The sequence below is a fragment of the Sesamum indicum genome, linkage group LG4 (genome assembly GCF_026168435.1).
Source record: "Sesamum indicum cultivar Baizhima isolate 11 linkage group LG4, ASM2616843v1, whole genome shotgun sequence".
Classification (NCBI taxonomy): Eukaryota; Viridiplantae; Streptophyta; class Magnoliopsida; order Lamiales; family Pedaliaceae; genus Sesamum; species Sesamum indicum.
In genome coordinates, this window is record NC_142660.1 from 11,987,890 (window position 1) to 12,000,973 (window position 13,084).

At 38.1% G+C, this 13,084-nt stretch overlaps 2 protein-coding genes across 4 annotated transcripts; both read left to right on the forward strand.

The window, feature by feature from the left end:
• The first annotated feature begins 118 nt into the window (after positions 1-118).
• LOC110011914 (uncharacterized) lies at positions 119-3,080 on the forward strand. Its single transcript, XM_020693544.2, has 2 exons — positions 119-2,527; positions 2,851-3,080. The coding sequence occupies exons 1-2, from the start codon at positions 1,426-1,428 to the stop codon at positions 2,862-2,864; spliced, it is 1,116 nt and encodes a 371-aa protein (XP_020549203.2). The 5' UTR covers positions 119-1,425; the 3' UTR covers positions 2,865-3,080.
• Positions 3,081-8,461: 5,381 nt separating this feature from the next.
• LOC105160358 (phosphatidylinositol 4-kinase gamma-like protein) lies at positions 8,462-11,565 on the forward strand. Of its 3 annotated transcripts, none has more exons than XM_020693401.2 (4): positions 8,462-8,684; positions 8,900-9,012; positions 9,110-10,518; positions 10,834-11,565. In XM_020693401.2, the coding sequence occupies exons 3-4, from the start codon at positions 9,139-9,141 to the stop codon at positions 11,209-11,211; spliced, it is 1,758 nt and encodes a 585-aa protein (XP_020549060.1). In that variant the 5' UTR covers positions 8,462-8,684; positions 8,900-9,012; positions 9,110-9,138; the 3' UTR covers positions 11,212-11,565. The 3 variants fall into 3 exon arrangements, with proteins under 3 accessions (XP_020549060.1, XP_020549061.1, XP_011075991.1); XM_020693402.2 differs by having other exon boundaries at positions 8,900-9,000; XM_011077689.3 differs by lacking the exon at positions 8,900-9,012.
• Positions 11,566-13,084: the final 1,519 nt, after the last annotated feature.

A 13,084-nucleotide genomic window follows, 5' to 3' on the forward strand; every position in this document is an offset into this window, starting at 1 on the left:
TCATCAAATATTAAAAGATATTTATAATTTGTTGGCTTAAAGGCAATTTTCGTCCCCTAATTTCAGGCCATTTTCATTTTAGTCCCCTAAGTTATTAGGGTTTCATTTTGGTCCCGTAAAACTGAAAAAATCTCAATTTTGGTACAAATTTGGTCGAAAAGTTGAGTCACTCGCCGGAAAAAGCATGTGACTTTTTAAATTGGGGCTTGTATTGCGATTGACCATAAGTAGGTAGGAATACAATTATTGTATTAATTATGAAAAAAATACAATTTATTTCATATATAAGAAATGACCAAAAAATTTTCTGTCAAAAATAAAATAACTTACTACATAATGCACTTCTTTTCCTTGATTTTCTTTCTTACATTGAATTTCAATTACTAATAATTTGATTCAATACTTAAATACAACAAACATAATTTGGTTCAAATGTAAAAGTGGGTTTGGGGGTTATTTGTGGCAATGGTGGAGCAGTTAGTTGTCTGCGGCAGGAAAATGATGAGGAATATTTGGCGAGACTGAGTTGGAGTTTTGAATAGGACATACTAAACCAAAGCTCCTCAAGACAGGTCATCTTGCAAGAAGAAAATGAAACATGGATCCAAAAAATACCTAATAAATCATCTGCAGGATTCAGACATTTGAATTTGCATGACTGAGATGGAGTGTGCTTGGGACCTATTACTGAAGGTGATTGGATAATTGAGCAAGTTTTCTGGCCTTGCTTTATTTTACTGCAACTTTAGATGCCCCTCTGGAATCTCATCTTTATTCCCAGACGAGACCCAAAATTAACTCATACATCTGGTTGTGATTGATCATCAGTTGTTGATATTCATGATTCCTTATTACACTTGATGTCAACATCCCAAGATTTGACAAACTCCGACTTGACGTAATTCAGGTAGAGGCAAAGGATGGAACTGCTTTGTATATAAAGCAGATGCAGCAAAATTTGGACCAAACTGTTGAAGTGGAGCTGCTGCTGTAGTTTCTTCATGTGCAGCAGAGCAGCAGAAAACAAAAACAGAGCATCTCGCATTCTCGCATTCACGACTTATCCGAGGGCTTTTGCACTTTTATTTCTTTCTTAGTTATTAGCAACTTCTTCATTGTACATATTGCTTTTCTCTTTTAGCGTTTCTCATTAGTTATTAGCGTTTTTCTACCAGAATAGCTGAGGTGGCTGAAGTTTTGTTTTTTCTTCACCTGCATTGTACCTCTGTGTATTTAAATGGGTATCCACACCCACTTTCAATTCAATAAAATTCTTCCTCTCAGATTTTATACCTGCTTGCAAAGATCCTCTCCATGAATGGAGTTTTTTGAAGCTTCTCAGCATGGTATCAGAGCCTTCGATTGAAGGTCTCTGATCCTGCTTCCGCGACACACAAAACAGAGCACTTGTGAAGCGCAGCAGCTATGGCGATGGAGGCTGCGACTCAAACCACTGTAAATGCGCTGGATCGTTTGAAGTCCGAAGCTCTGCAGCTTCATAGCTCAGAGCATCCAGGTATGATGCTTGTATCCACGCCTCTTGATGGCAAAAATTTCTTGAGTTGGAGTAGAGCTGTTCGTCGTGCTCTAGGAGCAAAATCGAAGCTCGATTTTATTACTGGCACATGTGCAAAACCTGTAGAAGACCCTGAGTTATTGGAACAATGGACGCGTGTTGACTGTATGGTGACGTCCTGGCTACTTAATGCGATGACTAAAAACATAGCTAATGCTTTTATATACACTAAATCTGCTAGAACCTTGTGGATTACCTTGAATGAAAGGTATGGAGTATGTAATGGACCACTCTTATATCAATTGGAGCGAGAGATTGCATCTGTTAGACAGGGAGATTTGTCAGTTGTGGATTATTTCACCAAAATCCAAATGCTATGGGATGAACTAATTCAGCTGAGACCATTACCTGAGTGTACCTGTGGATGCGCCTGTACATGCAATGTCGCTAAGGCGATGGCGGACCTGATTGAGCAAAATCATCTTATGCAGTTTCTTATGGGTCTGAATGAAGAATACGATAATGTGCGGAGTCAGATTCTGGTTGCTGAACCTCTACCGAGTATAAATAAAGCCTATTCGATGATTTTACGCGTAGAGAGGCAAAGGCAAGTACACATGGGTGAATCACTTGAGGGAGCAGCATTGTTTGCTGAAGGGGCAGCCAAGAAACGAGAGGAATTACCAAGAGGACAGAGTTACAGAAAGAGAGGAGTAGTAGATAAACGAAGTATGAAATGCGAGCATTGTAGCAAAACAGGTCATGACAAAAGTACTTGTTTCAAGTTGCACGGAGTGCCGGAATGGTATAAAGAATTGAACGAACAAAGAAGGAAAAGTGTTGGGGATTCGAACAGGGTGAATATTGCGCAAGGACCAGAACCTAAGTTTCAAAAAGAAGTGCAAAGGGAGGATCAATCCTCAGTTAATGATGTGGTCATGGAGCTTATGAAGATGCTGAAAAAGTTGCCTTCAGACCCTATCCAGGCAAGTTGTTCAGAAAATTTTGCAGGTATGCACTACTGCACCTTTACTGGTATTGAGCATTTGCATCCAAGTTCCTGGATTATAGATTCTGGTGCAACAAGTCATATGTGCAGTGATGTCAATGCTTTCCACTTTTTGAGTAAATCCCTTTTCACATCTTCTATATATCTACCTGATGGCACCTCAATACAAACTAAACAATCTGGTCACATACATTTATCTAAGAGACTCGTGCTCAAAGATGTGCTATACGTTCCCACTTTTCAGTCTAACTTGATCTCGGTTAGCAAGTTGTGTACCACTTCTGAACTTCGTTTCACTTTCTTTCCCTCTTGTTGTCTGATACAGGACCGGATGACTAATGAGGTGGTAGCAGTGGCAAAGCAAACTAAACATCTCTATATTCTCAATAAACAGTCTTTTGATACAGCTTTTATCAAATCTTTCCAATCTGTTTCTTCGAACTTTGTATCTCGTGTTATAGAATCTGATGCTTTGTTATGGCACAAGAGGTTGGGGCATCCCTCGCTCAAGGTACTTGAACATGTTCCCACCATGAAAAATGTTACTAAAAATGCTGAAATTTGTACTGTGTGTCCTCTCGCTAAACAACATAGGTTGCCTTTTCCCCATAGCACTTCTTCGACATCCAAACCTTTTGATCTTATACATGTCGACATATGGGGACCTTATCATAAACCAACTTTGTCCAATTGCCATTATTTTCTTACGATTGTGGATGATTACACTCGTGCGACTTGGACATATTTGATGAGACACAAAAGCCAAACTCCTACTTTGTTAAAAACATTCTTTAAATATGCCCAGAATCAGTTTCATTCATCCGTTAAACATATACAAACTGATAATGGGGCCGAGTTTTTAGGCAGGGATTGTCAATCTCTATTCGCATTGCTAGGCATCTTTCATAAAAAATCTTGCCCATATACTCCCCAGCAAAATGGTTTAGTTGAGAGACGTCATAAGCAACTCCTTGAAATAGCACGGTCTCTGCTTTTTCAGTCATGTTTGTCTACAAAATTTTGGGGCGAAGCTTTGCTCACTGCCACCTACATCCTCAACAGGCTACCTTCTTCTGTACTATCTTGGAAAAGTCCATATGAGATGTTATATAATACTACTCCAACTTATGATCATTTACGAATCTTTGGGTGTCTATGTTTTGCCACCGTACCCAAGTCTGACAAGGATAAATTCAGTGAAAGGGCTCTAAAATGTGTCTTTCTTAGGTATTGCCATGATTACAAAGGGTATAGATTGTATGATTTAGACACAAATAAGCTTGTAGTATCACGTGATGTTATCTTCCATGAACATGTTTTTCCTTTGCAGTCCCCATCAACTCAAGCCCCAGATACCAGTCTACCTCTTGTCCCTGATATAGAACTTGTCCCTGATATAGAACTTGCCCCTGATGTTATACAGACCCCTTCTCCTCAGTCCACTGAACCTATGTTTCCTGATTCTGTTCCTGCTAATGCATTCCCTTCTCCTATACAAAATACATCACCTAGACCTCTCAGACATTCAACTCGTCATGTTCATAAGCCCGCTTGGCTATCTGATTATGTCTGCAATCATCACTCTACTTTCTCCACTGCACACTTGCATTTTGTTGCCCAGTTATCTGTTTTGCAGGAACCTAGATCTTATTCTCAAGCTCAGGGATGCGTTGAATGGGAATTGGCAATGAAGGATGAAATTCAGGCTCTTGAAAGGAATAATACATGGAGTTTAACTTATCTACCGCATGGAAAATGAGCCATCGGTTCACGATGGGTCTACAAGTTAAAATTGAATCCTGATGGAAGTGTCAGTCGATATAAGGCTCGTCTTGTCGCGAAGGGGTACACTCAGATTGAAGGAGTAGATTATACTGAGAGTTTCTCTCCAGTAGCTAAGAGTGTTACTGTACGGGTGTTTCTTAGCATTGCTGCAGCTTATTCGTGGCCGGTTCATCAGCTTGACATTAACAACGCCTTCCTCCATGGGCGTTTGGATGAGGAGGTATACATGACGCCTCCCAAAGGATATGCTGTGCAACCTGGCATGGTTTGCAAATTACACAAATCACTTTACGGTTTGAAACAAGCCTCACGCCAATGGAACCATGAATTCACTCAGAAGTTAAGTGCTTTCGGATTTCTCCAGTCTGCCCACGATAATTGCCTGTTCATTAAACTCACTAGTGGTGGTTTTTTAGCTTTGCTCGTTTACGTGGATGATATTCTCATCATGGGTCCGGCGGAGGGACTAATCATAGAGGTTAAGGCTTACTTGGATGATCTTTTTACAATCAAGGATCTTGGGTATGCAAAATATTTTTTGGGATTGGAGATTGCCCGCTCCTCTGACGGAATGAGTGTTACACAAAGGAAATATATCAGTGATATTATCACTGATACTGGGATGACTGATGCACATCCAGTCTTGACTCCTCTTCCTCACGGTATTAAATTCAGTTCTGAACTTGGATCCCCTCTTCCTGATCCTGAAAAATATAGAAGGCTGATAGGGCGCCTATTGTACCTTGGTTTCACGCGTCCTGATCTATCGTTTGCAGTACAGCAACTAAGCCAATTCCTGCAACATCCCACTGATCAACATTGGTCTGCGGCTTTGCACGTTGTGAAGTATCTTAAGGGCTCTTTGACTACTGGTATATTCTTTCCTTCATCCTCTAATTTTCAGCTTGCAGCTTATACTGATGCTGATTGGGGCTCCTGTATGGATACACGTCGCTCCGTTACTGGTTTTTGCATCTTTCTTGGCTCTTCCCTCATCTCCTGGAAGACTAAGAAACAGAACACCGTCTCACGTTCTTCAGCCGAAGCGGAATATCGTGCCATGGTTGCCTCTGTTTGTGAACTTCAATGGATCTCTTTCCTGCTCAAAGATTTCCAGATTTCAGTTTCGACTCCTATTCCATTTTGGTGTGACAATCAGGCCGCTTTACACATCACAGCTAATCCGGTGTTCCATGAACGTACGAAACACCTCGATATTGATTGTCACGTGGTCCGCGACAAGTATAAAGAAGGTTTCATTCTACCTTCTTTTATCTCCAGCAAGTTACAAGTTGCTGACGTCTTCACGAAATCACTTCCCAGTGCTGCCTTTCTCAAATTCATGTCCAAGCTGGGTTTGCTTCGTCCTCCAGACCCAGCTTGAAGGGGGGGTGTTGAAGTGGAGCTGCTGCTGTAGTTTCTTCATGTGCAGCAGAGCAGCAGAAAACAAAAACAGAGCATCTCGCATTCTCGCATTCACGACTTATCCGAGGGCTTTTGCACTTTTATTTCTTTCTTAGTTATTAGCAACTTCTTCATTGTACATATTGCTTTTCTCTTTTAGTGTTTCTCATTAGTTATTAGCGTTTTTCTACCAGAATAGCTGAGGTGGCTGAAGTTTTGTTTTTTCTTCACCTGCATTGTACCTCTGTGTATTTAAATGGGTATCCACACCCACTTTCAATTCAATAAAATTCTTCCTCTCAGATTTTATACCTGCTTGCAAAGATCCTCTCCATGAATGGAGTTTTTTGAAGCTTCTCAGTACAAACTATGATTCACGTATATGGTGGTCCCAGTATACAACTAGTCTGCATGAGAGCCCAGTATCTGCCAAGTAAAGGTGTATTAATTTGCAAGGTTAGATTATTTGTTTCCCTCTGAAACTGCATGTTTTTGGTATTTTGCTTGAATTCGTGTCGTGTGTTTTTGTCAAGTACGTATCTTTGCCAAGCTTGGTTGCATTGGATTGAACGGATGGAGTTATGGTGGATATGCGTCGGCAATGGCGTTAGCAAGGTTTCCTCAAGTTTTTCAACATCATGGGATGGATATGACTCTTTTTATACAGAAAAATACATGGGTCTACCTTCTGAAAACCGATCAGGCTATTTGCAGAGTTCCGTGATGCACCATATCGACAACATGAAAGGGAAGCTCCTGCTCGTGCATGGCATGATTGACGGGAACGTGCATTTCAGGCACACAGCCAAGCTTGTGAACGCACTTGTGGCCGCTGGAAAGCCCCATGAACTGTTGATTTTCCCAGACGAACGTCACATGCCTCCCCGACTTAATTAGGGATCGTATATGGGAATTTATGGAGCGGAGTTTGTAGATAACTTATACTGTTGCTTGTCGAATCATCTTGAGATGAAGCTGCTGGTTGGTGTTGAGGAAGATTCAAATTTTGGATGTTTACTCTTGATTTTAGAACCTAGGATCGAGTTGCTTCTACTCATCTGCTTCTTTCCTTAATCCTGTAATAAACTGTGTCGGGTGTAAATAGTTGAAGATAAATAATTTCATTTATACATTTGATTTTCTCATTTAACTACTAGTATTGGTTATAGGGATGCATGCACAGAGTGAGACCTAAAACCCTCTACTTAACTTTTCCAGCTAAAAATCTCTTGTCCCAATTCAAGGAATATGCATGCTTAAGATGTGCACTAATCTAACAATAAAAGTCATAGGTATATGGTCCCCCAACAATCCTATGGAAATTGTAAAAAGCTTGTGATATGAGTGCATGATTCAAGAGATACACTTAGTGCTTGATGTAATTCACCATTGCAAAATTTGCCCAAACAAAGGGTTCATATTTGTCTCTTCTTACTTCACCCTTTTTTCTATGCTCTTCATACTTAACATCTAAAACTAATGTATGATGATTTTGATGTTTGAAATTTTTATGAAATCAAAACCTTTTACCTATTGTGTTTGGATTTGAAAACTATGTTTATTGTCTTCTTCATTTAGAAATACTTCAAAAGTGATTTGGTAAGTTGGAGATTCAATTGCGTGTATTGCAAGATTGGAACATTAAGAAAGGTTTCGATTACATCCGCCTTATTCTTAAGAGAAGAAAATATGAAGCCCATAAGAATATCTAAAGTAGCCAAACTTGTACTTGGGGTATAAAAGATTGGTATATATAAATATTTTCAACTTATATAATTTCATATGAACTATTAATCAAAAAATGACTGTTCGAACATTTTGAGGTCAGTATAACTCAATTGAGAGAGCCGCAAATCCTGCCATATTTTTAAGAAGGCCAACCCCCGATCATTACCTCTTCTAGAAACATTTAAATTACATTATTTTTAGAAGTTGTGTTTAAAGAAAAAAAATTTACTTTTTGAATTAGACATTATTAATTATCAACTATATAAGATTTAAATTGACTAGCATTTTTTCTCCTTTATAGAAAGTAAACTCGATGTTGTTAATGTGTGTATTTGCATTATATGAACTGTGAACCGTTGGATCACATATAATGACATTAAATTCATCTTGATAGAATGATCTGATGTGGCAAAACTTAATTGGTAGTGGCCATGTAATAGTACCCTTTTTCCACAAAATGGTGGTGGTCAATTTGGACAATTCAGATAGGGAGCTGAGTATAGTATTTAAATTAACTCCCATAAGTTTAGGGAAGTAAGCAAACGCCATTGGATGAACACGTCATTCTTGTAGACGGCCGTTACTTTTCCTAGCTTTAATTACCAAAGTCGCCTTCCCTTTATAACTATTTCCTTCATAAACAAATAAAATAAAAATGAGAAAACAGTTCCTATAAAATAATTTATTATTTTCATATCTTTTTGAAAAATATTTTCATACCTAATTTAATTTTATTTAAATTGATTTCTGAGTTAATTTAGTATAAATATTTCAAATGTATGTCTATATTTTTATTTAAATCATTTTTTTTTATTTTTCAATAAAATAAATTTAGGAATTTCTAATATGTAATTCTTTTTTCAAATTTTTTATAGTTTTCTTCTCCCCATTATTAATAATTATTATTTATCCGTTGTAAAGTTCTAGAACTGTTAACGGCGTTAAAAAATCTCAACTTTAAAATAAATTTAAGTTTGAAGTGTGGGGTCCGTCTCCAAGCCTTTATAAGCGCAATGGCTTCTCTTCAACAGTCAAAATTCTCTGGAAATTTTACAGAGAGAAAAGGATAGAAAATATCCAGACTTTGCAAGAATTTCTGAAATTTTTTCAAATGTATGATGAGCTGATGTTGGGAGATAGGAGCTGAAGGAATGGATTTTGGGTAGCGTCGTTGCTGCATTTCTCTCGACATTTGATACAGTGTTCGGTCTTGGTTTGGATTTTCACTTTTTATCCCATCAGGTAAGAAATTCAATTCTTTTTTACCCTTTTCTTTGTGTTATTTGTGTGTTTAATTGTCATTTCCTACTGAAGAACTCTGGGATTTGAATAATGACCTGGTTATTTGATGATAATCTCCTGAAATTAAGCGTTGATCATGTTTATTTTTGACGTTGATGATTTGAAGTGCGTAAAAAGATGTATGGATTAATTCACGGTTCAATTGTTGTGTTTAGTCTTGATAGTGGCTGGACTGCTTGAAGGCTTGTGAACTGGATAATGTGGTAGAAGGAAAGAATCTAGGGTTTTGGTTCTTGGGGACATTGTCAATTTTTTGGTACTTTCTGGGGTATTCAAGAATCTGAATGAGTTCTCCTCTTCTTGGATCTATTACTCCTTTGATCGGTTCAAGGGATTGAATTTTTCCTTAAATTTTTGGTGTGTAGGGAGAAGAGTTTGATCTTCTTGGGCTGCAATGTCGGTGGCTAGTGTAGCTCTAAGTCCTGTTTATGAGGATTATTGGAACTTCCCCGGCCGTGTCTCTGGTCAGCATGGCTCCTGGTCAAATGACTCAATCTTGATCTACCTAACTGTTGGTGGGTCAGTAATTCCGATGCGGGTTCTGGAATCAGATTCAATTGCTTCGGTCAAACTTAGAATTCAAAAATGTAAAGGGTTCTTTGTGAAGAAGCAGAAACTTGTTTTTGATGGGAAAGAATTGGCAAGGAACAACTCTCGGGTGCAGGACTATGGTGTTGCTGATGGGAATGTACTACATCTGGTCTTGCGACTCTCTGATCTCCAAGCCATCACTGTTCGGACAGTCTGTGGCATGGAATTTGAGTTCCACGTTCAGAGGAAAAGGAATGTGGGGTATGTGAAACAGCAGATTGCAAAGAGGGGGCATGGCTTTTTCTGTCTCAAGGACCAAGAATTGTTCTGTGATGGTGAAGAGCTCGAAGATCAGAGGATTATAGATGATTTATGTAGGAGCAACGAAGCAGTAATTCATTTTCTGGTTCGTAAATCAGCTAAACTCAGGGCCATACCTGTTGAAAAAGATTTTGAGGTATCAATATTAGCATCAGATGTGGAAGAGAGGGTAGCTAATGTAGTGAATGAGGGAGATTTTGACTGGAGAGATCAAACTGAGAAACTTCCAATTGTAGATGTCAATCTATTAGAAAATGATTTTCTCCTTGAACCACTGAAAATTAATCCTAAGATTGCATTGTCACCGGTGATTAACCAACTTCTTGATGCCACTTTTAAGGGTCTAGAGAGGGGTTATCAACCTATTAGGTCTTCTGAGGGATCAGGGGGTGCTTATTTCATGCAAGATTCATATGGTCACAACTATGTTTCTGTTTTCAAGCCAATTGATGAGGAGCCCATGGCTGTAAATAACCCTCGGGGCCTACCCTTGTCCTCTGATGGCGAAGGGTTGAAGAGGGGCACACGTGTAGGGGAGGGAGCATTAAGGGAAGTTGCAGCATATATTTTGGATCATCCAAGGGGAGGTCCACGCTCTATCTATAGTGATGAGAAAGGCTTTGCGGGGGTTCCACCTACCGTAATGGTCAAATGTCAACATAGAGGATTCCACTATGCAGAAGGTTTTAACTGTGTATCTCGTAAGATTGGGTCACTTCAGATGTTCATGAAGAACTGTGGTAGTTGTGAGGACATAGGTCCTGGTGCTTTCCCTGTGGAGGAAGTGCACAAGATATGTGTACTGGACATACGGTTGGCAAATGCAGACAGACATGCTGGCAACATTTTGATCCACAAAGAAGGCGAGGATGATCGAATTGTTCTTATCCCCATTGATCATGGCTACTGTATGCCTGAGAATGTAAGTATTTTTCTACTCGTCTGATTTGAACTCAAGTGCTATGTGATTGTGAACAATGTTATGAATATTTTTCAATTTTTTATTAGTATCTTCTTTGAGCTCTTGATCCCCAGCACAGTTGCTGAATTTGTATACAACATATTGTGTCTAGTTAGGATTCAAATGAGTGTTGTTCAATCTGTCATTTGCTAGATCTATGCATGTTAGATTTTCTTTCATCTAATTGATTTCCTAAAGTTGCTCTGAGTCAGTTTCTTCCAAATGTTGCCTACTCTTTTAATTTCCTTTCTCTCCATTGCTATTATCTGCCTGCAGTTTGAAGATTGTACGTTTGAGTGGCTCTACTGGCCTCAAGCTCGGGAACCTTTTTCATTGGACACAATTGCATACATAAACGCCTTGGATGCCGAGAAAGATATTGAACTTCTCAAGTTCCATGGGTGGAATGTTCCACACAACTGTGCTCGTGTATTCCGCATTTCCACCATGCTTTTGAAGAAAGGTGCAGAGAGAGGGTTTACTCCCTTTGCAATTGGAAGCATCATGTGCAGGGAAACAGTGAAGAAAGAATCTGTAATCGAGAAGATGGTTCAAGAAGCACAAGAATCTGTCCTACCTGGAACGAGCGAATCAGCGTTCCTCGAATCCATTTCAATTATCATGGATCGTTACCTAGACGGTCTTTCCACTTAAGTTCCTAAAAGAATGTGAAGATGTGTAGAAAACTGTCTATATGATACTGATACCTGATACCTGATTTGATCGTTGATCAACAATGGTACTCCATCCCTCTTGATGGCTTGTGAATTTAGTTGATGTGTAGTTTGGTCGGATCTTGTTATCGTATCTGTCCTAACCCCATGCTTCCTGTGTGGTTGTCCAGCAAACTCCATGTCTGTGGAATGGAAGAAGAATCTCTTTGGTTTGATGTTATGTCAAGAGAATGAACAATTGTAGGGGGTTTGATAAATATGTGAACTTTAATGATCTGCTTGCGAGAGGTACATGTTCTTGTTGGAATGTAAGTAACTATAATTGGTGGATAAACTGTTCTCTCATGATGAGATCTGAACTTTACAAAAACCAGTGCTATTGTTAGCTGTAGCTATAATCCAAGGGTGAAACCGTTATTTCAGTTGCCCTCACTCACTCATGTATTTGGATTATGTGGTTAACATACCATCATAATTATAAGTTTGCAAGTTAAAGAGGCTTACAGTACCAACGACTTATTGGTTGAATCGTGAGGTTGAGATTTTACAATTAAAAGGTTATGAATTTGAGTTTTATAAATGTAAATGTTTAATGTACTTTTATGGCGGTGGTTGTTTGTTTATTTGCTTTTAAGTTGTCGACTGATATAGAAATATGTTGTATTGAGGGCATTTAGAGATATTTAATAAATAAAGGCTTACAGTATAAATTGCAGGTCTGAGATGGGCCATAGCGAAATTTGGTAATAATTACGTTTTCAAGCTAAAGGCCCATAAATAGCTCAACTTGGGCTTCCCCATATGTCGCTGTGTTTGATGATATTAACATCATGTCGGTGATATTTAATTCTTTAAAATATTATTATTTGGATGTACCAAATCCGGGTGCAATAGATTGGTAAAATAATAAATAATATTTATCTGAATTATTTTATAGTAGGATGGAGTGCATTTTTCGTGTCAATTAATAACCCTTACATTATAGAGATCAAGAGTTTTGTAGGACTGATGCTCTTAATTCAAAGATTTTATTTCCTTCATGTCACATTTACTTGTTTTGCGAAAATTTTTACTCAAATCAAATTTAATTGAATAAAATCAATTAATAAAGTATTATACTTTTCATGTAATTGATCATTTTTTTTAATTATATACCAATCAAACAATAAATATATTACATTTGTTATATAATTAACTATGATATATTCAAAATCGATTAGGGTTAAAAAAAAATTATGCTGACAATATTCGTGTGGCTTGAATAGGTCCCTCATTCTCCGACCAAGCCGTCGTCTTCAATGACCATCGACTGTAGGTAGATGGCTGGTCACCATTACTTGGCACATAACTAAATATTGGACCATAAAGTCTGGATCAATTATAGAGCACCAATTATCTTGTCTCAACTTTTATGTTTGAAATGAGCTGTTACGACAAATTTACACATACATGTTCATTAATTCCAATAGGTATTTCTAAACTTTCAAATAATAATAAAAATATTTATAATTATGATAAATTTCAAAGAATTGATTGTAATTTAGGCAATCTTATATTTGAATGTAGGAATAAAATTGAAAGGAAATAAGGATGATAGGCATGGTATGGTACAGCATCATGTAGCTTGGTAAATCAATTCACATGCTCCGTACTCGCTATCATTCATTGCCAAACATGTGGATCACATAATTTGTTTGGTCTACGCATTTACTATCATACAGACATTTTAAAAATCAACCGACAGAATTTTATTCAACCAATGCACAGAGTCCCCCACATATCAATAATTGCTAAAGAAAGAGAGAGTAAAATGCATTACCACTACGATTCTTGATCAGTAACTTCATGAGAAT